The sequence below is a fragment of the Cyclopterus lumpus genome, chromosome 11 (genome assembly GCF_009769545.1).
Source record: "Cyclopterus lumpus isolate fCycLum1 chromosome 11, fCycLum1.pri, whole genome shotgun sequence".
In the NCBI taxonomy this organism is placed as follows: domain Eukaryota; kingdom Metazoa; phylum Chordata; class Actinopteri; order Perciformes; family Cyclopteridae; genus Cyclopterus; species Cyclopterus lumpus.
Genome location: NC_046976.1, coordinates 21,414,005 through 21,438,565, shown reverse-complemented (window position 1 = coordinate 21,438,565; position 24,561 = coordinate 21,414,005). Strand labels below are relative to the sequence as shown.

Here is a 24,561-nt window from a genome sequence, read left to right as displayed (position 1 = left end):
CAACCATGAGTACAAACTCAGAACAAGAACCAAGAAAGTACAATTCACAACAAGGCATTCTAGTAGCAATCTAACAGCAGTAAGAATAACAAGAAATCATATTTCTTTTCCATTTTTAATGTTGTTGACATCATAACATAGGACAATAGACATTCAAAGCTTCATTGATAAACCTCAATAGAGGCTTTATATATAAAAGATATGACATTTGGTATAGCCATGTTGTGATTTGAACATATGTTTTATGCTAAATGTAGTAGTGTGTGATTTTTGTCATTGCTGTGTATTGTTAACGGATTTCTAATAGGAATGATATATACATTTGCAATCTTATTTGTCCACTCCCATGCACTCCACACAGTATCTTTACCTCAACTCTCTCCATCCACACCTCCACAGTTTGAAAACCTGTTTGTGTTTCATTAGATTATGAATACAAAAGACATGTTTTTAGTCACTTTTTGTCTCTACTCAGTTTCAGTTGAAATATCTAATGAGTGTTGCTCTTCGTCGATCATCTTCAGCCCCTCGCCTTCAGCACAGAAATCTGCAGACAGAGAGACAAAAAGAAAGAAATCAGTTCAGTCTGTCATCACACGTCTTCATGTCATAGTTTAATCAGACAGGTCTAAAAGGTGAAGCACCGTTCTTGGGGTCGTAGATAAAGTCTGGTTCTCTGTTGAAGCCGAGGCAGCTCGCCTGCTTCCTGAAATGTTCCAGCTCAGAGTCCTTCAAGGTTGTTCCTCTTGCTGGAGACAAAACAACAAAACAGGATGAATGCTTCACATATGAAATGTGTTTTATTTATATTTAGACATGTTTTCTCTCAGGCTTGTTCCTTCCTACCAAACAGATGAAGACCACTCATGATGTGCTCCTCCGCTGTAATGTCATCGTTGAGTCCCATCTTCTTGTACATTTTGTCCAGGTATGTGACGGTGCGGTTGAAGCTATAGAGCAGACAGCCGTCACAGGTCGGCAACATGTGGTTCAGGGATGTGAAGTTGTCGACTGAGGACAGAAACTGTATATTAATCATCTCCACTGAAAATCTACCAATGTTCTTCTGGTAGACTTTCCAGAAACATATTTTGTGTTTGATATATTCCAGCGATGTCCTCAGACAGGACAGAGGTTCTCTTCACTTTCCCTGTGCTGCAGAGGTTGTGTTTGTTTTAATCAGTGATGATGGAAGTTGAAAGAGTCCACAGCCATGCTATCAACTCTGTAGCATCTGAAGTCAGCAGGACGATATGTGTGATGAATCTGCAGCTTTTAATAATCAGAAACATGATCTCTCTGGCTGGATTCTCTGACTGACAGAACTAACACAACAAAGATGTAGAAACTCCAGCATGGTGTTGGATCAGGTAACTTACATTTCATTATTAGAGTATTGTCTTCAACGGTTGCGTTCATGTTTAAAGACAGGCAGGTTCCATTTCTGAGAAAGAGACAAGTGGAAGAGCTGAGTTCATCTTCGAACATCATGTATACCTTCTCCTCCATGTGAGCTTCAAAAGTTAAGATTCCTCCCACTGCTGAACACTGAGTGATCCGTTTGAAAGCTCTAAGTGGACATTGAGCTGGAATTGTTTCCTCAAACTACTTCTCAGGTCAATGTCCTTTTACTATTATTACAAATATTGCTCCTGGACTTTTTAGGGTGTCCTTCCAGTGGAGAAAACATGTCAATGCTAAACATGTTGAAAGTGTATTTTGATTGATCTATAATTTACAGAATGTGTACATTGTCTGTACATGTTAAATTGTTAACAACTCACAACTTGTTCTCCGTAGACACATTAAGTGCATTTGGGCCGAATGTTGACGGGATGACATTATTCTTGTAGCTCTCGATGTTCTTCATGAAGCCGTTGTAAACTTCATTATCAGTGTAACCAAAGAGGAAGTGTGACTTGCCGTATATCTGTACACAAACAGGAAGTCAGTTAGTGAAAGCAGACACAACCATCATTCAATAATGGGTTGAAAATTGGACTAATTCTCTAATATTGAATCTTTTAAAATGAATTACATTTGAACCTGTTTAGTGGAGCATAACACAAAGCCTTGAAGCAGAAGGAGACTAGGTCTTTATCAATATCGACTACCCCGAGTTTGGTCCTTTTCTCTGATATTCGGGCTTCACTACAACACAACTGTGCCACTGATTTGTGATTATTTTTCAGTTTCTAACGGAATCCTCAAAGACTCTTAGAACCATCTGCATGAAAAACATTCAGTCCACTGCACGCTATATACATATATATTTGACCTGTTCCCAAGTTGCAGCACTGATCCAAACACATTAGCTAACTACCTGGAGCAGAAACAGTCACTTCTTGGCAAATGGTTGAAGTACTTTTTCATTGTGTTATTGTGTGTTCATCTTAGAAATGTTTGCTGCGCTCTGACTCAACGTAATGCCAACGCTAAAGGCATGAACTGAGGAGGAACTTCCCAAATAGCTGAATTCTGCTTCAGTGCTAATGCCTCATAGACAAACCCAGACAGATGAAGACTTACCATGGAGGGCGTCATAGACAAAGGCGTGATTAGAGGCCGGCATTCCTCAGGTGTCAGAGCCCAGCTGCTCAGAAACAGCCCCGCGACCAGGAAATGAGTGCTGAGCCACAGATTCATGATGCTACAGCTGTGAAGGAAAACACAGAGATCTCAGATGATAGCTGCTCGTCACAGAAGTAACAATGACTGAGGCTCATCCGAGCTGGTCAGCCTTTTAAGAAGCTGCTGGGGGCTTGGTTTGTTCCCCAGTATCTACAGACGAGGAAGCCTTCCCCAGAATTAGGTTGGACGTGTTTGCCAGCAGGTCCAAAGGGTACATCAGGTCGGGGTGTAGGATTTCATAATGACAATTCTGGGTTTGTGTATTAAGCAAATTATTTACTGATTTGTTGAATTGTCCTTATCTACCAACGCACACAAACACACTGAGTATACAAAGCAGCACATGACGGCTTCAATCCAGCTCAAACTGGCACGCAGCCTGACCTCAGACATACTGTCATAAGTGTGCACAGTGACTCCCAAGTGGGCACTCAGTAAGCATGCTATGGGCCCACAATGAACCCCAATGGAGACCCACTCTGATCAGTACCTCACCTGGACCCCAAAGGGTACGGTCCATTCATGCACCGCACTTCGCAATGATAACGTAGCACACAGTGAGCTGGGCTCCAAATCTCTGAACTCAATTTCACCCCAATAATATTGATGGTTGCCTGTTGGAGAAACATTGATGGTTGCCTGTTGGAGAAACATTGATGGTAGCCTGTTGGAGAAACATTGATGGTTGCCTGTTGGAGAAACATTGATGGTAGCCTGTTGGAGAAACATTGATGGTCGCCTGTTGGAGAAACATTGATGGTAGCCTGTTTGAGAAACATTGATGGTAGCCTGTTGGAGAAACATTGATGGTCGCCTGTTGGAGAAACATTGATGGTTGCCTGTTGGAGAAACATTGATGGTAGCCTGTTGGAGAAACATTGATGGTAGCCTGTTGGAGAAACATTGATGGTTGCCTATTAGAGAAACATTAATGGTAGACTGTTGGAGAAACATTGATGGTAGCCTGTTGGAGAAACATTGATGGTAGCCGATTGGAGCAGTATTGACGGTAGCCTGTTGGAGAAACATTGACGGTAGTCTGTTGGAGAAATATTGATGTTGCCTATTGGAGAAATATTCATGTTGCTTGTTGGAGAAATATGGATGGTTGAAAATGTAGGACTATGTAGGCTTCTTTTTTTCCAGTATTTACAAACTAGAAAGCTTTCCCCCAGAATTAGTTGAGCAATGTTTGCCAGCATACTCCCCTGCAGGTCCAAAGGGGATTTCAGGTCAGGGTGTAGGAATAATCAGGATACTGTGGGGTTTGTTTATTAATCATTCACTGATCTGTTGAATTATCTTTGGCCTACATTACTGAATATATGTTAATGTCCTCAAGACTCAGGGAACTTGGTCTAGTTGAGAACTGAAGAAAAGAGCACAGTAAGATACTGTTTATTTTGAATATTTTACATTGAAACTGATTAAGGACACAAGAAGGTTTCTGTTTCCGAAAAGTGACTCAAAGAATGAGTCAAGAGCCCTAAACATCAATAATATTTAAGCTGTAATTTGTGTGAACTGTAAAGAAAATAAAAGCATGTGTGAAAGTCTCTCAATTTATTCATACTGGATGAAAGTCTGTTTCTGAACTGCAGAAATTGAGACGTGTTATTTGTGTTCACATGTTTGTTCCAGCTCGAGGTTTTTTGTCAAGAGATTTACAGGGACAAGAAGTCTAATCGATATTAATAAAGGTTCAGTTATGCTGGATCCATGTAGGGGGATTAATGAAAAAGCCTCACTTGAACGTTGCAACGGTTTCCTCCGTTACCCAGTGAGTCTCGGACCATACAGAAGCAGCAATACTGGTGGTTAGGGTTCACAAAACCTTTTATTTTCATACAACACAGTATAAATGGCTGTATGACGACGGACTGCAAACTGGTCTGAAATATGATGTAGGACTGGTGAAGGGGGGGTGCCTCTGGTGGTTCACCCACAATCTAATTTGAGGTCATGCATGAAGCAGTATCCACTTAAACAGGAGGCCATCGATGGTGTTACACCTGTTTTTGAGCTGGTGTAATAGTCAATTGTGATGATTCACCGGTGTGCACCCCAATCTTTCCGGTGAAGAAAAAACAAGATAAGGGGGAACCAACTGGGTGGCGATTTGTCCAAGATTTACAAGCAGTAAATGCTTGCACACACAATTCTGTCACTCATTCCTCCAGGAACAACATTTGTGTCTGTTGTTGACTAAGCTAATGCATTTTTTTCTGTACCTGTGCACAAGAACAGTCAATTTTGGTTTTCTTTTTCATTTAAAGGAAGAGGCTACACCTGGATGCGGTGTCCCCAAGGATATTCAGTGATTTCACAGTGCTTTGAGAGACGATTTGGCTAATGTACACTTACCAAATGGTTCTGCCTTGCTACAATATGTTGATGACATTATGATTTGCAGCTCCACAGAAGCATGCAAATTAGATAGTTTTTTTTACGTTTTTGGCTGCAAATGGTCACAAGGCGAGCCTCTAAATTGCAATTCGCTCTCCCTAAAGCTTCATATTTGGGACATGTGATCACAGCAGAGGGCAAAACCCTGTCTGTAAACTCACTGCTGAGAAAACAGACTCTCGCTATGCCTTTGGTGTAGTTTTGATTTTGGCACTCTGTGGAAACAGAGGGTTTTTTGACATCATCTGGTGAGCCCATTACACACCACCAACTCATGGCCGACTTGCTAGAAGCCATACTGCTCCCTAAAACTGTTTGTGTTATGAAATGTGATGCTCACACTAACGATGCTGGTCCTATTTCCAAGCTAAAGGAGAGGTTTATTTAGGTTCCTCTTTTCAGCTCATAACACTTATGCTAGGTGTGCCTTCACTTGATGTTGGTTATCCCAGAGTGAAGGTCGGCCTCATCTGGTGCAGTTTTAAATGATGTATGAGAGGACCAGACAATTGCTGAGTGCTCTCTTTCATTGTTACGCTAAATTAGTTCACAGCAGAGATAACTAAGCAAAAGGGGGAATATGTATATGTATTTGATTATAAAGAAAGATCCACATTTTGTAACATTTTTTAGTAAACATCACTCTAAGACAGCAAAAATAAGTGATAAAAGAGAGATAAAATCGACATACTTTGGTAACTGTCCAATGCAGATAATTATTTTTGTTCAACTGGTCATTAAGATTAAGAGGTGTCATCAAAGCAAATAAAAGCATTTAAATACAGATAGTATACATGTTTAAGAACATTTTATATATCTTATACGATTTTTAATTCACAGGAAAACATGAAATAATATGAATATCAAATTAGTTGTTAACTGACAAAATAAATACTTAGATTTTATTGAGTTACTGAAACAGTTGGCTGAACACAGTACAATATATGACAGCAGAGATTTGTCTGAGAGTAACTAAGACCACCTAAGTAACGCCAAAGGAGGCAGATCTCCGGCACCATGGCACCTGTTCCGAGGGGTGGGGGGGCCTAAGAGGTGCCATGTGTTTGCAACTTGTGTCATGTAGTCATGTACTTGATCAACATGTTACAAACATATTCAGGAGTATTTGGTTTTTAATGTGTACAAGTTTTCCTAATTTATATCCGAGTGGATATTTGTCATACAAATCTAAATGTAACATGAATCAAAAGGCCACTATGAGTATGTGATACACGCAGGCAAAGTTTCTGTTTCTTATGATTTATTAATACAAAAACAGGCAAACAAATAAAATCACAACGAATCGCTGCTTAGAAAGAAAAACAAGCTGCTGCAGTTACAAACATTGTGGAAAATATGGAAGTACATTTCAAATAACAGATGAGAATCTTTTTTTTGTTGCTATAAAAGATTCTCTCATCTCTCAACAACTAATCTGTTTCCGGTGTGGACAATTAAATGTTGTTTCAGACCTTGAGCAACTGAACTAAATGATTTCACCTGTGTGGACATAAATGTGTTTTTTCAGAGGTTGACGCAATCCAAATATTTTGCCAACAGAGCATTGAAATGGTTTCACTCCTGTTTTGGATTTAGAGTGTCTCTTGTGGTCCAAGCGTGCAGCACAATCAGAGGAGCTGATTGATGTTGGTCCAGGATTACAGTTCACTTACAGGTACTTCACTGTTTTGCAGAGCGTTTAAATCTGACTGAGATTCCCAAGTCTTGTAGAATTTAATAATTTACTATGAATATCAATTATTAAAGAATAGTCTAGGTGTAAGTTACAATATGTCAATGTGTATTCGTAAAAAGACAGACTCACTCAGGAATGTTGTATCGTGCACTGCGGACAAAGGAAGGTACGAGCTCAGGAGCCATCTTGGAGCTGGAGAATATAAAAACCATCTGTCAATAACTTCTTTAAAAGGAAGCGGCAGCGCGAAGGAACACAGGAGAGCAGAGTGGTGACGAGGAGACGCCGTGCACCATCTTTACACCAACCGATGCCGACTCCGTGTCTGTGAAACGTTTAGCCAATCGAATGCTGTAAAGCTAAACCAGAGGCAAATATGGCCGATGTACTGTGGTTTATGAAAATGAATGTTACTTCTGGCTCGGTGAGCATAACTTACCAGAATACAGTTAACCGCTTCCGGTCTGTGGCCCTTTGTAACTTATGTGTCCTTAGCTGAGAAATATACTCTGTATCACAACTTTGTTTTATAAAACCTTTAGTCTACGGACCTTCTTCGAGTCTACCTCAAGGGTTTTGAACACAACAGTCTCTCCCGATCTGTGTCATCAGTCTCACAATCAGAAGACTGTGAAGTCTCATCAGCAACTGGTTGTAAAGGTCTGTCTGGTTCTGGTCCTCCACAGTCCTCTCCATCAGCTTCTGTTTCCATCTGTTCAGTTAGTTTTTGATGAAGATGTGAGGACTGAACTTCCTCTTCATCATCTTGGGGGGGGGGGCTATGGGTCCTCTTTAATGTGTGGGGGTTTCTGGGTCCTCCTAGTCCCCCTGGTCCTCTTTTTTTATGTCCAGACTGGAGCTCCACCTGAACCACGAACAGCTTCTGGACATCTGTGGAGAATCATGAAATACATTCATACGTCTTATGGCCTTCTGTGCCGTCTTATTACAGTTGAACAACCTCAACCTGATTATGACGCCACAGCTAATTATTTGTTTTGTGTAAACACCTCATATTTGACACGTGAAATAAAATGTTACATGAAGCGCAACACCTACAAATACACCAACTGCAGATACATAAATACTCGTATGATGGGATGCTGCGTCATTAACGGACAATGCATGTAGCCCACATCAACGTGATCAACTAAATTACTTTATAACTAAACAATTCAACAAAAGTCCGGCACTAAAACACCATACACTCAAGATGTGCAGTATTATATTAACTATATAATAAAAACAACACCATAGACAAATGAACACAATGCTACTGCAGATGTAGGAACACAAAAAGCAGTTCACTCACCAAATGCTGTTCACTTAAAGACAAAGTCCATCCTCCTCTCTTTGTTAATGTTAATAAACAGTTCAGTGACGCGGCTGTACAGTTTATCGGTGTGCTTCAGTCCCAGTAACAGGTCCTTCTCGATGGCCATGGACGCCAGAGATGACAGTCGAGCCCCAGTTGTGTTTCTGGAAGAAGTTTTGATGCGTTTCAGGACTGAAGATGTCCGCTCCACAGTGGCAGTGGATATCGGGATCGTCACCGCCAGACATGCCAGTCCGTAAAGTTGACGCATGCTCTCCACCAGATGGTTCTGCTGAAGGAAAGCCAGAAGATCAGCAGGGCTTCTTCCTTCAAAGCCAGCCATGGCGTACATGACAGTCAGTTCTGTTTTAAGCCGTGTCAGATCCTCAAACAGAGCTCCGTGGCTCTGTTTGAGGTTTGAGAAGGCCGAATCTGGGAATTTCTTCCGATAGGCCGGAAACTGTTGGGGGTCGAGGAGGGAGAGAAACATTAATTTCTCGTGGTCTTTGAACCGATTTCGTATCTGGGCAAGAATGTTGTCCAAGATATCGTGGTGGAGTTCCTGGTACCACGCACGAATGTTTCCCTCCGCTTGGCCTCTCCGGACTCTTGGGGCACCGGTTCCACGCACCGTGGTCTCAAAAATGTCAGCAAACCGTCCCTTTTCTCTCTCAATAGTGTCACAAAAGTCATCCACTCTTTTCAGACAGAACTGTACGTCCAGTTGTTGGTTCTGTAGCATTCCAAAAAGCACATCTGAATACTCAAAGATTCCGTGGAAAGTGGACAGCAGAAAACAAAAGTCAAAGTTCTCCAGATGGGCTTTGTAGCCGTCGGCACAGCGCACCGACTCCTCGTCGTACTCGTCATGGTGCTCCACGATGTGCTCAAAAAGCTCCTGCAGGGCAACTCTCTTTTCAAAGACCGTGTTGACCAGTCTGGAGCTGTATTGCCACCGTGTTGGTGGCACACGAGGAAGACGCCGCTGGCAGATGTCATCGAGCAGCTGCGTGCGCTTTGGAGACCTGGAAAGATACTCAGCGAGGCCGTTGAGATGTGAAAAGAATATTTTACATTCTCTCAACTTTGAGACCCCTTGAGTCAGCACTACATTCAGCCGATGGGCATAGCAGTGCAAGAATAAAGCCATAGGAGCCTTCTCTTTGACCTTAGCCTGCACTCCATTAAGTCCAGACCCCATGACCGCGGTGCCATCGTAACACTGAGCCACGACTTTGTCCAGACAATTGTGCTCCTCCAGGAACCGGACGAGAAGAGCAGCAACGTCATCGGCTCTCTTGTGGCCGGTAACGTCCACAAATCTGACGAACCTTTCCTTGACGCCGGTATCCGTCACATAGCGGAGCACCAGCACCAGCTGTGCTGTGTTACTCACGGCGGTGGTTTCGTCCACTATAACACCCACAAAGGGCGCTTGATTTATCTCACGGCGGATCTCCTCTCCCATCGCTTCAGCGACAGCACTGATCAGGTCGTTTTGCATTTGGCCCGATGTCCCGGTAAACACTTTGTTGGTGGAAAGGTGAAAGTGGAAGTCTCTGTCGTGCTCGGCCACAAAGGAAAGGAGCTCCACATAGTTCCCTTTATTGGTAGAGTCTTCATGTTCGTCAGGTCCCCTGAATGAGAGTTCCTGTTTACCCAAAAATATGACACAATCGATCAGTCTTTTCAGTATTTCTCTATTCTTCTTAACTTTGTCGTTGTGGAGCTTCGTTTCCCTGCAAACTTGTTTGTTGATCTGAGAATCCACTCGGGTCCGCCCAAACGTTTTCAAGAGCACCGTGGCTTGCAGGTGTCCGGCCGTTCTTTGGTGTCGTGTTGCAGCCTTGGTAAGGCAACCCAGGTTAGAGAATCCAACGTGGCTCCAAGCGGCAAGACGCTCAGGCGCAAATAAAAGGCATTCCCAGCAGTACAGTTTGCAACTCTTCTGCGATGCCGTCATCCAGGAATATCGTTCGTAGTTGGTGGACTGAAAGTGACGCACACATGATTTTACTTGCTTGGTCAAGGCTGCTAGATGTGGGGTTGGGCGGCCCTTTGTTAAGATTTCCCGCTTTTCCTGAAACGTCCTCCGTGAGAAAGGCCTTGTCAGTAAATCCTCCACCAAGTCCGGTTCTCCGCCACCTTCAGCCATTAAGTGGTTAAAAAAAACACAGTTAGGTATAAACTACACTGAGCAAAACACGAAAAAAGGAATAACTTATCTTACATACGTTTCAACCTGAACTCTTCTTACTACTACCAACGAGTTCTGCTAGCTAGCTTTCTGTTGGACAAAAGTCACGCTGGTCCACTGACCAATCACAGCGCACTTTAATGCTGACGTACATACAGGCTGCAGAGGTAGCTCTGGCACGTCAAAGAAGACGCCCAGCATGTCAAACTAAAGATGTGATTGGTTGAAGACGATGACAATCAACCATAACTTCCCCATGTACTTTAATCTGCAAGGGCTACAGAAAAGGCTTCTCTTCTTACATAGAGAGACATACAGGTGAAATCTGATTGGATAAAAGTTCTCCTTAAAACAAGCTGCACTGGAAGCAGAGCAGCAGAGGAAGACAGGATGTGTGCAATGAGAAAATATGGAAAAATAATTATAATACATGCAGTGTATTTGTAAAAAGTTTAAGTTGTAAAATAGCTATAACTTTGTGATTCTGGGCCAGCAAAGAAGGTTTAGCTGGCCCTGATGGCCCACCACTGAGTGGAGGTGAAGTATAAAGTTGCAGACTTTATAAATACTTAAATACAGTACCTGGTTCTGGTCTTCCAGAATTCTCTCCATCAGCTTCTGTTTCCATCTGTTCAGTTTGTCTTTGATGAAGATGAGAGGACTGAGCTTCCTCTTCATCATCTTCACTCTTCACAGTAGTGAATGAGAACCTGATACCAGCCTCCTCCAGACCTTGAAGCTGCTCTCCCTCCTGACTGGTCCAGAGTTCCTCCTGTTCCTCCTTAATGTGTTGGGGCTCTGGGTCCTCCTGGTCCCCTTTCATGTGTGGGGGCTCTGGGTCCTCCTGTTCCTCTTTAATGTGTGGGGGCTCTGGGTCCTCCTGGTCCTCTTTCATGTGTGGGGGGTCTGGGTCCTCCTGGTCCTCTTTCATGTGTGGGGGCTCTGGGTCCTCCTGTTCCTCTTTAATGTGTGGGGGCTCTGGGTCCTCCTGGTCCTCTTTCATGTGTGGGGGGTCTGGGTCCTCCTGGTCCTCTTTCATGTGTGGGGGCTCTGGGTCCTCCTGGGCCAGACTGGAGCTCCAGTCCTGCTGATCTTCTTTGAAAACAATCCACTTGTGGATGTCTGAAGTAGAAGCTGAAAGACAAACAAACAAAGCCATTAACTACGAGTGTTTGTTATCTCGTGTAAACCATCACAGGACTTTCATCCAGCAAACAGCTGTTTGTCCGTCAGGTTGACGTCAACCAGGTTTCCTCGACCCAACTTCCTGTGAAGTATATTTTTAAAGACACTGCATGTAATGAGTGGAAACTACCACGTCTGAAACTGATGCTAGAGCGTCACCCTATGAAGAGTAGGACCACAGACCAGCATCTGGATCTGATGAGTGGCAGCCTTCAGTTCTTTAAAGTGAAGCCAAAGCTTTATTTGGTAAAGCTGCATTCTCTCTCCTGACCACCAGGGGGCGACTCCTCTGGTTGTATAGAAGTCTATGCTTCATGTGTTAAAGCTGCATTCTCTCTCCTGACCACCAGGGGGCGACTCCTCTGGTTGTATAGAAGTCTATGCTTCATGTGTTAAAGCTGCATTCTCTCTCCTGACCACCAGGGGGCGACTCCTCTGGTTGTATAGAAGTCTATGCTTCATGTGTTAAAGCTGCATTCTCTCTCCTGACCACCAGGGGGCGACTCCTCTGGTTGTATAGAAGTCTACACTTCATGTGTTAAAGCTGCATTCTCTCTCCTGACCACCAGGGGGCGACTCCTCTGGTTGTATAGAAGTCTACGCTTCATGTGTTAAAGCTGCATTCTCTCTCCTGACCACCAGGGGGCGACTCCTCTGGTTGTATAGAAGTATACGCTTCATGTGTTAAAGCCGCATTCTCTCTCCTGACCACCAGGGGGCGACTCCTCTGGTTGTATAGAAGTCTACGCTTCATGTGTTAAAGCTGCATTCTCTCTACTGACCACCAGGGGGCGACTCCTCTGGTTGTATAGAAGTCTACGCTTCATGTGTTAAAGCTGCATTCTCTCTCCTGACCACCAGGGGGCGACTCCTCTGGTTGTATAGAAGTCTATGCTTCATGTGTGAAAGCTGCATTCTCTCTCCTGACCACCAGGGGGCGACTCCTCTGGTTGTATAGTAAGTCTATGCTTCATGTGTTAAAGCTGCATTCTCTCTACTGACCACCAGGGGGCGACTCCTCTGGTTGTATAGAAGTCTACGCTTCATGTGTTAAAGCTGCATTCTCTCTCCTGACCACCAGGGGGCGACTCCTCTGGTTGTATAGAAGTCTACGATTCATGTGTTAAAGCTGCATTCTCTCTCCTGACCACCAGGGGGCGACTCCTCTGGTTGTATAGAAGTCTATACTTCATGTGTTAAAGCTGCATTCTCTCTCCTGACCACCAGGGGGCGACTCCTCTGGTTGTAGAGAAGTCTACGCTTCATGTGTTAAAGCTGCATTCTCTCTCCTGACCACCAGGGGGCGACTCCTCTGGTTGTATAGAAGTCTATGCTTCATGTGTTAAAGCTGCATTCTCTCTCCTGACCACCAGGGGGCGACTCCTCTGGTTGTATAGAAGTCTATATAAATGACTCTACTTCTCTTGATGTATTCCCTCAGTAAACATTGTAAACATTAGTTTTTGGTCTCAATCTCTAGTTTCAAGTCTTCTTCAATACAGAATGATGTTCATTTAGTAAATTATGGTCATCTAGAGTCAAACAGACCATAAAGCAGGGGATGCTTTAGGGGCGGAGCTACAAGTTGTCTGTGTTTTCTTCTCACAACTTTAACCCTTTCAGTGTTTTCACGGCATCACCGTTTAATGTAACATTCAGTATTCGATTGTACTTAGCTCCTCCCTCTAAACAAAATGGCGATGACCAAAAATAGAAATGGCGACGGGCTAAATGCTAACTCAAGGCTTCCACAAACCAATGGGCAATGTCACGGTCACCGGTTCAAGTCCCAGACCCCCTCTCCTCATACAGACTCTACTCAAGAAACAGCACAATAAGGTGGAAATATGAATATGATGCTAACAGCAACAACACTACACATACACATTACTCTGATCCAACTATATTAGGAACTGTGTTGCATTAAAGAATGCAACGATTAATTGAAAAGTTGATTATTGCTGTGTACATATATAGCGTACCGGTGGCCTGACCTGGACAGCAAAAGCTATGATTGGCCTGATTCGGCGGAAATGTTTGGCGGATGAAAAAAAAATAAAATGTTGCGTCAGCGGGAAAAACGAACACATAATCGCAGCACCATAAAGGAGGCAGCTGTTGGTTTAAAGCTCTGAAAACACAAAGGCAGACATAATAACATGTTTTTCATAAGCCAGGCTACATCAAGTATATTCATGCACAATTATCTTATCTTATAAATTATGCAAATAATGTTGGTGTGTGTGTTTGAGAGAGAATGTCCGTACATTTGTTGAAAGTCAGCAGCTCTTATGATTAGAAATGTTGTCTGTGTAGATAAACCTCCAATATAATACAGTACTAGGTTATATATGAAGTTCATAAAATGTAATATTGTTAAGTAAATTTCTCTTGTGTGGTTCATGTTCCTGCCTGAAAAGACGAAGGAAGAGAAGGAAGAAAAAAAGAGTAGAAAGAAGCAGAAGAGAAAGAAAGGTAACGTGTGTCTGTGTGAGAGTGTTTTCCTTTACAGGAGGACCAAGAAAAGAAAAGATGGATATAGAAAAATCTTGGGTACGGTAAATATATATACATATATGTATAAGCATGTGGTAAATATGCATGTGTCTATACATGGTGAACTGGCAATTTATAGAATTAATCAACCTTATTAAGACATTTAAAACTAATTTTGAATTTAATTTCTGACTGCCAAAATTAATTTTTTTGAAGATGCCAAACATCCGGCAAATCCGGAAGAGGGAGAGGGAGACAAGGAGGGACCACTTCCCGTGGTGGATTAACTTCCGGGAGCGGCACCACCATCGCCTTACCGCTTGGACCCCAGACATCATTGACCGTGGGAGGGCATCCTGTGCCAAGAGGGGGCCAATAGAGGAGTACTTTAGGCTCCTCACCACCAGCCTGGAGGAGCACGGGTTGAGGGAGAAACCCCGTTAAGTATACAACTGCAACGAGCTGGACTCAGCTGGACCCCGGGGGACTAAACATGGTTACAGGCAGGTCCAACAAACCAGGGACCACATCACCGGGTATATCCAGGGGGCCCCTATAACAAGGAAGGGGTTCCCGATGCCCTCTACGGGAAGTCGCCAGCAGGGTACATTGACAGTGAGCTGTTTAGGAAGTGGTTTGTCGGGCACTTCTTGAAGTTCGCTATGAAGGAGCGCCCGCTGCTGCTCTTAATGGATGGACATCAGTCCCACCTGGATCCAGAGCTGGTCCGGGCGGCACAGAGGGAGGGGGTCATTCTTTTGTGCCTGCCACCTCATTCGTCTCACATCCTTCAGCCTTTGGATGAGAGTTTCTTTGGACCCTTGAAGGCAGATTTCTCTGGTGTTACAGGAGATCTGTCGGCAGTGAGCCACTCCTCCTTGGTTTCTAAGAAGGAGTTTTCAAGGGTCCTAAGAGACTCCTACCAGACGGTGAAGGGTCGGAGAGTGGTGGTGACTGGGTTCAGGAGGTGTGGCCTCTACCCTCTGGACCCAATGGCCATTGACTGGTCACGGGTGTGTGCCCTCCTCACCTCCTCCGCCAACCCCATCAGCATCTTCCTGGACTGGGCCTGATGTCGCCCTTCCCTCCCAACATCCCCTTTACCCCATCTTTTGAATCCACCCCATATACCCCATCCCCAGAACCAACCTCCACCTACCTCTCCCCCTCCCCTCCCAATCCTTACATCACCCATCCCCTGGTGACATCAGGCTGGATTTCACTTGACCTGGCCCACCTCCTGGCCGAAATAAATTATAACCGCCACACCGGTAAGGTCAGGAGGAGCGTCACCACGGCCAGCTTACTGACCGCCCAGGAGATGTCTGATGTGATTGAGGAAGTGGAGGACCGAGCTTTGAGGAGGGAGGCTCAAGCTTTGGTCAGAAAGGCCAGAGAGCAGCAGCGGGCCGAAAACACCGGCCCGGCAGCCACTTCCTCTACCCCGTCTGGCGGCTCCGGCCCCAGCTGCAGAAGACCAGTGTCCCTCGGGGCTACCTCGGCCACCAGCTCCGGACTTTCCATCGCCGGTCCCTCATCCCGCTCCGTCCCCTCTTGTGCCTCCCACGGTCCCCGGCTGCCTGCTGAGGGACACGCCACCTTCCCCCGTCTCCTGGTCAGCGCACACTTATTTTGCATTTGGATTCACACATAAATCTGAATGCATTAGGTATTTTAGTATTGTTATAATAAAATATGATTATTATTTTAGAGCCTTCAACATCGGCAGCGGGATGTGACCAAAGACCTTCCTCTCCCTCTCACTGTAAATGTTTTATGTAACCTGAAAAAAAACATTATAGCATGATGGTGACATTAGTCACGATGAAGACTAAACAAAACATGGTTATGCTTTTTCTGTTGTTCATACAGCGTCCCAACCTGCAGAGAGCTCATCATCCAGCTCCTCGTCTGTGGACCCACGACATCCACCGGTAGTCTACTTAATGTTAACTTTCTTTGTATGCCAACGCGTGAAGATCTGATCATTTTCTGTGTGGCCGATGCAGAACCCGACCCTCCCGAGAGCTCTGAGGGACTGGAGTCGTGGGTCCAGTGTGACCGCTGCCACACGTGGAATCACACGTGTGTGTGTGTGTGTGTGTGTGTGTTTGTGTGAGTGCGCGCTGGGATTAGGAGGATTATTTTAAATGTTACTTGTATTTTGTCTCTTTTGTATTTTGTATTTGTCTCTTGTATTTAAATAAATATTTATCATCTTTTCCAAGATGTGCACAAGTCATTTGTCTTTTGCTTTAACAATGTAGCTTTTCAATCATGAAGACTTTTAGTTGTAATAGAACTCTTACTCTGCACTGTGTTGATAGTAATTGTTATATACAAGATGTGTGTGTGCATCATTTTTAAAGGTCATGCACGAGCTGGTGACATGAGAAGAGTTTAACAGAACATCCAGCAGGTGGTGGTATAGACTCAAATGGAAACTACGGAGCTTTTATTGCATAGTGTGGACTTGTTGAAGCGTGATATCTTATTGTGAAGGACAGAACTACGGTCCCGGATATGTTGACAGCATGTTGGTGACCGTGTAACAAGTTAATATCCCCGAAAAACCAGAAGCGCCGTGTGTTTACTACGACGATAGAAGTTTGGCCGGATCAGGACAAGCCCAGCGCACGGCTAGTTTACCGACGATAGCGTCCTTTAACTGGCTCTAGTAAAGGCAAAGATAACTCAAACAATTAAAACCATATTTAGCTCGAAAGGTAAGAAGTTAAAGCTTAGTTTAACACCATTAAATCAGCTGAAAACGTGATAGGATCATTTCTATCAATATTTTAAGTGACATTTTATTCGAATGTTAGCTCAAATCTGGCCGAGACGGGACACGCTTCCGTTACATGAATATGAATATTAAACTGCCTGTAGTCACTACTGTTAACATATCCAGGTTTATTTATTTATATTGATTAATTAATTAATCTTCTAACGTTGCCCTGCAATGCGTTTGCATCATAGAAGACTGTAAATAAGAATATCTATCACTGGCTTTTATTTTGACATTCGTTTTAAGCACTTCCGTTTTGGATTCAGACAACAAACAGAACGGAAGTGCTTTTCCGGGTTTCTAGCGGAACACAAAGGAAGCTCGGTGTTTCCGAACGAGCCGTGAAACAAACGGACACGTGCGCGGAGGAGCAGCGCGCGCCGGCTGCGGGCAACAGGCTCACGCTGACGTCACACGAACTCCCCGAAACGTGAACGTGGTTCCCACGAGAGGAGAAAGAACAAAGCACCGACCTGCGGCCTTTGAAGCGGCGTCCATCGCTGCTCTGCTCCGACCAGCAGTCACGTGTCCTCTCGTGTCGCGGCTCCGAGCACGTGCCGAGTCCTTTTAGAAGGCGTGCGTGAAGCGCGGCACGAGGCGCGTGTTGATGACGTATGTGGGGACGGACGAAGTCTCGCGAGACGGATTCCGGAAATGGTTCGCGCGTTGTAATTAATAAATATAAATGGATACAATGTTGCGGTCACATCATAAACCTTTTCCCCTTTGACGCCGCCATTGTATCATAGAGACATATACCGTATTCATAAGTTCATAATGAATGTATCGCTGACAGCATTCATTCATTCATTCACTCATAGCTTCACACACCACTGCCCTGGGGTCGTTGTATCACTCTGCCTGCTTTACACGTGTTGACCACTTGAGGGCGCAGTAGAGCAAATGAAGCCTCGTGAGGGAAGCAACTGCTGGCGTGTTATTGAGGTTATCAGGATTCCTCAAGACACCAAACTACTTCCTCACAGATCCTCAGCACTTCCTAAAGTCTCGTCTCTAGTCATCTGACATTTAGCTTAGCATAAAGACTGGGAACCACCTAGCTTAGCATAAAGACTGGGCACTGCCTAACTTAGCTTAAAGACTGGGAACAGCCAAGCTTAGCTTAAAGACGGGAACCACCTAGTTTAGCATAAAGACTGTGCACTGCCTAACTTAGCTTAAAGCCTATGAACAGCCAAGCTTAGCTTAAAGACTGGGAACCACCTAGCTTAGCATAAAGACTGGGAACCACCTAGCTTAGCTTAAAGACAACATCGACAACAGACTGAACTGGAAGGCCAACATCAACGCTGTGTACAAGGGGATGAGACTGGGAACCACCTAGCTTAACATAAAGACTCGCAACCATCTAGCTCAAGACACCAAACTACTTCCTCACAGATCCTCAGCACTTCCTAAAGTCTCTAATCAGCTGACATTTAGCTTAGCATAAAGACTCGCAACCATCTAGCTTAGCATAAAGACTCGGAACCACCTAGCTTAACAAAGACTCGCAACCACCTAGCTTAGCAAAAAGACTGCAAACCACCTAGCTTAGCATATAGACTAAGAACGACCTAGTTTAGCATAAAGACTGGGAACCACCTAGCTTAGCATAAAGACTCGCAACCATCTAGCTCAAGACACCAAACTACTTCCTCACAGATCCTCAGCACTTCCTAAAGTCTCTAATCAGCTGACATTTAGCTTAGCATAAAGACTCGGAACGACCTAGTTTAGCATAAAGACTGGGAACCACCTAGCTTAGCATAAAGTTCAGCTCAAAAGCTCAACGATTAACTTGTTTGTTGAATTTGTAAAGTTGCAGCAGCTGGAAGTCTGCAGGAAAGACAACTCACTAAAACCATTCATACTAACACTTCTGACGACAATAATACAAACAATAATAATGTGTGTGAAAGTCTAGACTTGCTTTACTTTGTAATGTTCCATTAAAGATTTAATTTATTGGATGCAATTAAATATTATAATACTATATATATATATAATTATTATTTTTCTTCTTCTTTCTTACATACTTTGACTGAAGGAACATTTTCAATGCAGGACTTTTACCTGCAACAATTAATGCTAAATGCAAACTGACAAACTCTTTCCCACAATCTGAAACTGGGCGACACAAGTGGTTCTCCCTTTGATGGATGTTCCTGTACATTTCTACTAAAGTGAAGACAAATTTAACAACAAGGCGCCGTCACCAGAACTGTCCAATGAATGAGTTACATGGCAGTCCGTGTGACTCGAGACTCCCTGGATCCGAGTTCCTGGCCGGTCCTGGTCCTCCACAGTCCTCTCCGTGTCTTTGATGAAGCTGTGAGGACTGAGGACTCTCTTCATCATCTTCACTCTTCGAAGGAGGGAATGGGAGCTCGGTGGTGTGAAACTCCTCCGGGCCTTGAAGCTGCTCCGCCCCCGGGGCGGTCCAGAGTTCACGACACTTGTGGCTTTTGAACTGACCAAGCCATGTGAATCTTTTGTCACAAACGTTGCAGCTGAATGGTTTCTCCCCCGTGTGGGTCCTCATGTGTAACTGTAAATGTTCAGTGCGTGCAAAACATTTATTACAAAATGAACATCTGTACGGTTTTTCTCCTGTGTGACATTTCAAATGGTTCTGCAGATGTGCCTTCTGACCGAATCTCTTACCACAAACGGAGCAGCTGAAAGGTTTTTCCCCGGTGTGAGTTCTCATGTGTGTCTTAAGATTTGAGTTTTGGTTGAATCGCTTACCGCACTCAGAGCAGCGAAATGGTTTCTCATAAGAATTATACTCATTATCTTTCATAAAGTTTAAACCTGACTGAGGTTCACTGGGCTCATTCCAATCAACACTGACTTCAGTTACTTGTTTGTAACATTGTGAGGCCATGTCCCAACTATAGAGGTGTAAAGGTCTGTCTGGATCTGACTTCCTGTCTGGTTCTGGTCCTCCACAGTCCTCTCCATCAGCTTCTGTTTCCATCTGTTCAGTTTGTCTTTGATGAAGATGAGAGGACTGAGCTTCCTCTTCATCATCTTCACTCTTCAAAGGAGTGAATGAGAACTTGATACCAGCCTCCTCCAGACCTTGAAGCTGATCTCCCTCCTGTTCCTTTTTAATGTGTGAGGGCTCTGGGTCCTCCTGGTCCTCTTTAATATGTGGGGGCTCTGGGTCCTCCTGGTCCTCATTAATGTGTGGGGGCTCTGGGTCCTCCTGGTCCTCATTAATGTGTGGGGGCTTGGGGTCCTCCTGGTCCTCTCTAATGTCTGGGGTCTCTGGGTCCTCCTGGTCCAGGCTGGAGCTCCAGTGCTGCTGCTTAGGGGGAACCTCTTCTTTCACCACCAACAGCTGCTGGAGGTCTGCAGGACAGAAGCTCATACACGTTACTGAACTTAAACCAATAATAATGCAAACGATCAGATGAAGTTTGTATGGTCATAAACGGAGTAGTGATTAAATAGTTAATAATCTGACGGACTGTTTTCTGATTGTGTTCAGCTGATGTAAACAAACTACTTCTGCCAGAACACCAGAGGCCCAATGAGGAGACCAAAGAAGAAGAAACCGGACAGACGCGATGGTCACCACATCAACAGAAGCGGTTCTTATCAACCACAGAAGACCCACGGACTGCGAACGAATGGATCTGCGACCCATTTGTGACCAAACCCGCTGAATCGAGCCCGTCCAGAAGAAGATCAACTGCTGGAGTTTGCAAATGACGGTGGCCTCTAAAGTACATTTCACACAACCACTCTGCCGGTGTTCTGGATTCAGAATATCCTGAGATCGCCAACAAAGCACTGAAACCTGCTTCCATTTCCACATCCTGTCTTTGTGAAGCAGGTTTTCTGCAGTGACAGAGACCAGAACTCAGTGACGGAGGAGACGACATAAAGAACACACGGCGGGTGTTGGTCATCGGGACCAGATCAGGGCTCCCACTGACTCAGCACTAAGGTCTAACAAGACCAGTACAGAGATGAGTCCTTTATCAGCACTAAGGTCTAACAAGACCAGTACAGAGATGAGTCCTTTATCAGCACTAAGGTCTAACAAGACCAGTACAGAGATGAGTCCTTTATCAGCACTAAGGTCTAACAAGACCAGTACAGAGATGAGTCCTTTATCAGCACTAAGGTCTAACAAGACCAGTACAGAGATGAGTCCTTTATCAGCACTAAGGTCTAACAAGACCAGTACAGAGATGAGTCCTTTATCTGCACTAAGGTCTAACAAGACCAGTACAGAGATGAGTCCTTTATCTGCACTAAGGTCTAACAAGACCAGTACAGAGATGAGTCCTTTATCAGCACTAAGGTCTAACAAGACCAGTACAGAGATGAGTCCTTTATCTGCACTAAGGTCTAACAAGACCAGTACAGAGATGAGTCCTTTATCAGCACTAAGGTCTAACAAGACCAGTACAGAGATGAGTCCTTTATCTGCACTAAGGTCTAACAAGACCAGTACAGAGATGAGTCCTTTATCAGCACTAAGGTCTAACAAGACCAGTACAGAGATGAGTCCTTTATCAGCACTAAGGTCTAACAAGACCAGTACAGAGATGAGTCCTTTATCAGCACTAAGGTCTAACAAGACCAGTACAGAGATGAGTCCTTTATCAGCACTAAGGTCTAACAAGACCAGTACAGAGATGAGTCCTTTATCAGCACTAAGGTCTAACAAGACCAGTACAGAGATGAGTCCTTTATCAGCACTAAGGTCTAACAAGACCAGTACAGAGATGAGTCCTTTATCAGCACTAAGGTCTAACAAGACCAGTACAGAGATGAGTCCTTTATCAGCACTAAGGTCTAACAAGACCAGTACAGAGATGAGTCCTTTATCAGCACTAAGGTCTAACAAGACCAGTACAGAGATGAGTCCTTTATCTGCACTAAGGTCTAACAAGACCAGTACAGAGATGAGTCCTTTATCTGCACTAAGGTCTAACAAGACCAGTACAGAGATGAGTCCTTTATCAGCACTAAGGTCTAACAAGACCAGTACAGAGATGAGTCCTTTATCTGCACTAAGGTCTAACAAGACCAGTACAGAGATGAGTCCTTTATCTGCACTAAGGTCTAACAAGACCAGTACAGAGATGAGTCCTTTATCAGCACTAAGGTCTAACAAGACCAGTACAGAGATGAGTCCTTTATCTGCACTAAGGTCTAACAAGACCAGTACAGAGATGAGTCCTTTATCAGCACTAAGGTCTAACAAGACCAGTACAGAGATGAGTCCTTTATCTGCACTAAGGTCTAACAAGACCAGTACAGAGATGAGTCCTTTATCTGCACTAAGGTCTAACAAGACCAGTACAGAGATGAGTCCTTTATCTGCACTAAGGTCTAACAAGACCAGTACGGAGATGAGTCCTTTATCAGCACTAAGGTCTAACAAGACCAGTACAGAGATGAGTCCTTTATCTGCACTAAGGTCTAACAAGACCAGTACAGAGATGAGTCCTTTATCTGCACTAAGGTCTAACAAGACCAGTACAGAGATGAGTCCTTTATCTGCACTAAGGTCTAACAAGACCAGTACAGAGATGAGTCCTTTATCTGCACTAAGGTCTAACAAGACATGCCAGTCGTATAATTCCATTACATCATCATCAAACCGGTCCGTGGAGCAGAAGGTTTGAGGGCCGCTGCAACACAAGATCCTGAAGCTGCAATCGAGAACCTTTGGGTCGTCAACACCGAGTCAACAGTTTTAATGTGCTGATAGTTTTATGGTCAACAGAGAAGAGGAAGCAGGAAGTGCTGTGATGCTACACGGTGGTTATTGAAAAAGTAAAAGCGATAGATCAGAAGCTTTAACCTTTTTGTTTCACAACGTAAATTAATCTCAAGCGGTGCAGATTTTGATCAATTTGGTAAGAAATGTAACACCAGAAACACAATATAGTAATATTATTGTACACACTCTTTAAGATCACATACTTATAAACCCTGTTACCAGAAATGTAGAATAATAATTTAATCTGAGGAGTTCTGCAGGACCAGCTGTTAAGAGAACCAACCTGCTCTGTGTAACCGGACTTCCGGGTTGAACACAGCGTCCAGTCGTTTCCGGTGTCGCTCGTTCTCCTCTCTGGAACTACAAAGTTCCTCCTCGTACTCTGCTATGGTTCTTTCAAACAGCCCAAATATCTCTTGCGCAGCCGCAGTTAGTCGCTGGTTGACTAAACATCTCAGCATTTGGACTTTAGACATCTTCACACAACGACAGAAACGTTTCCTCCACACAAACTCCGTCACAAAGCCCGTTTGCTCTCCTTTAAACTGGGACTAGCGCTGTGTTGCTGACTTCCGTCCCCGTCGGTCTGTTAGCATGCTAAGCTAACTTGAATATCTTTGTAGGCTACCGGGAGATGAGTCCGAGGAACAACATCCAGAAACAAAGGTGAACCTCTAGAAGTCCATTCAGAGGTTTATCCAGACATACAGAGACTCTGCTGGATCAGGACTGAAGGAGCTAACTGACACTTTAGCAACGCAACAACGAGACGACAATGTTGCTGCTGACGGCGGCCGCCATGTTGCTAATGTTGTGTGACGTTGGAGGAGAGAACTTCCGGGGCAGACGCGCTTCAGAATAAAGGTCCAGGAACACTCGCAGGAAGCTAAATGACAAAAAGAAATCCACAGTTTAAAGAATGGAATTCATCGAACACACTTTTATCAACACAAGTTTTAATAAATATGTTGTTTTCCTCAATGGCTCCGACGTCATGGAGATGTCATCAAATAAAAAGGTAACATGATATTCAACCTTTATTTAAACGGAAGATACACATATACAGTGTTGGTATCAGAGTATAATAATAATAATAATACATCTAATATTTCATCTGTTTTTGTTGCTGCAAAAATAGTTTGGGAGTTTTTTAGTTGTAGAGGTCATGTAGGTTGAACCCTGTGTATGACACCTGTCTTCACTACTACACCTGTGTGGTGTGATGTCAAAATATAACCATGATGGTTTTCACTCTCAGGGCTTTGAGTGAGCAGACATGGTCTAACCTCACATCCAGGACATGGTCTAACCTCACACCCAGGACATGGTCTAACCTCACACCCAGGACATGGTCTAACCTCACACCCAGGACATGGTCTAACCTCACACCCAGGACATGGTCTAACCTCACACCCAGGACATGGTCTAGCCTCACACCCAGGACATGGTCTAGCCTCACACCCAGGACATGGTCTAACCTCACACCCAGGACATGGTCTAACCTCACACCCAGGACATGGTCTAACCTCACACCAGGACATGGTCTAACCTCACACCAGGACATGGTCTAACCTCACACCCAGGACATGGTCTAACCTCACATCCAGGACATGGTCTAACCTCACACCAGGACATGGTCTAACCTCACACCCAGGACATGGTCTAACCTCACACCCAGGACATGGTCTAACCTCACACCCAGGACATGGTCTAACCTCACATCCAGGACATGGTCTAACCTCACACCCAGGACATGGTCTAACCTCACACCCAGGACATGGTCTAACCTCACACCCAGGACATGGTCTAACCTCACACCAGGACATGGTCTAACCTCACACCCAGGACATGGTCTAACCTCACACCCAGGACATGGTCTAACCTCACACCCAGGACATGGTCTAACCTCACACCAGGACATGGTCTAACCTCTACCAATCAGCTTGTAGCTCCTTCACTTCGAGCTAAACACTCAAAGTCAGACTGTTTGCTGTGCTGGCTCCTCATTGGTGGAACGAGCTCCCCATTGACATCAGGACAGGAAGTCTCTACAGACTAAAAACACATCTTAGTGACTACACCTGGAATAGGGAAG

At 44.4% G+C, this 24,561-nt stretch overlaps 3 protein-coding genes across 5 annotated transcripts; all 3 read right to left on the bottom strand.

Annotated features, from left to right (window-relative positions):
• Positions 1-430: 430 nt before the first annotated feature.
• On the bottom strand, positions 431-2,668 carry LOC117739349. The gene is made up of 6 exons (XM_034545705.1): positions 2,530-2,668; positions 1,785-1,930; positions 1,380-1,444; positions 847-1,011; positions 645-749; positions 431-547 (listed from the first exon to the last, which is right to left on the bottom strand). The coding sequence occupies exons 1-6, from the start codon at positions 2,644-2,646 to the stop codon at positions 468-470; spliced, it is 678 nt and encodes a 225-aa protein (XP_034401596.1). The 5' UTR covers positions 2,647-2,668; the 3' UTR covers positions 431-467.
• A 3,672-nt stretch (positions 2,669-6,340) lies between these two features.
• LOC117739327 (zinc finger protein 8-like) lies at positions 6,341-23,276 on the bottom strand. Of its 3 annotated transcripts, none has more exons than XM_034545674.1 (3): positions 22,750-23,276; positions 19,698-20,074; positions 6,341-7,445 (listed from the first exon to the last, which is right to left on the bottom strand). In XM_034545674.1, exons 1-3 carry the CDS (start codon positions 22,940-22,942, stop codon positions 7,296-7,298), a joined length of 720 nt encoding a protein of 239 aa, XP_034401565.1. In that variant the 5' UTR covers positions 22,943-23,276; the 3' UTR covers positions 6,341-7,295. The 3 variants fall into 3 exon arrangements, with proteins under 3 accessions (XP_034401565.1, XP_034401563.1, XP_034401564.1); XM_034545673.1 differs by lacking the exon at positions 6,341-7,445 and adding an exon at positions 19,151-19,265 and having other exon boundaries at positions 19,382-20,074; XM_034545672.1 differs by lacking the exon at positions 6,341-7,445 and having other exon boundaries at positions 18,742-20,074.
• On the bottom strand, positions 7,443-10,924 carry LOC117739308 (zinc finger MYM-type protein 1-like). The gene is made up of 3 exons (XM_034545634.1): positions 10,828-10,924; positions 8,046-10,193; positions 7,443-7,624 (listed from the first exon to the last, which is right to left on the bottom strand). The coding sequence occupies exons 1-2, from the start codon at positions 10,871-10,873 to the stop codon at positions 8,056-8,058; spliced, it is 2,184 nt and encodes a 727-aa protein (XP_034401525.1). The 5' UTR covers positions 10,874-10,924; the 3' UTR covers positions 7,443-7,624; positions 8,046-8,055.
• Positions 23,277-24,561: the final 1,285 nt, after the last annotated feature.

Bases quoted from the DNA above. Each gene is read 5' to 3' on its own strand.
- LOC117739349 (XM_034545705.1), bottom strand. From the start codon at position 2,646: ATGAATCTGTGGCTCAGCACTCATTTCCTGGTCGCGGGGCTGTTTCTG. The intron at 1,931-2,529 runs GTAAGTCTTCAT...GTTTGTGTACAG, and splicing joins TGTCTATGACGCCCTCCATG to ATATACGGCAAGTCACACTT. The intron at 548-644 runs GTGCTTCACCTT...CTCTGTCTGCAG, and splicing joins TATCTACGACCCCAAGAACG to ATTTCTGTGCTGAAGGCGAG.
- LOC117739308 (XM_034545634.1), bottom strand. From the start codon at position 10,873: ATGGAAACAGAAGCTGATGGAGAGAATTCTGGAAGACCAGAACCAG. The intron at 10,194-10,827 runs GTACTGTATTTA...TAATGGCTGAAG, and splicing joins TTCTGGAAGACCAGAACCAG to GTGGCGGAGAACCGGACTTG.
- LOC117739327 (XM_034545672.1), bottom strand. From the start codon at position 22,942: ATGTCTAAAGTCCAAATGCTGAGATGTTTAGTCAACCAGCGACTAACT. The intron at 20,075-22,749 runs GTTGGTTCTCTT...TCTGTCCTGCAG, and splicing joins AGTCCGGTTACACAGAGCAG to ACCTCCAGCAGCTGTTGGTG.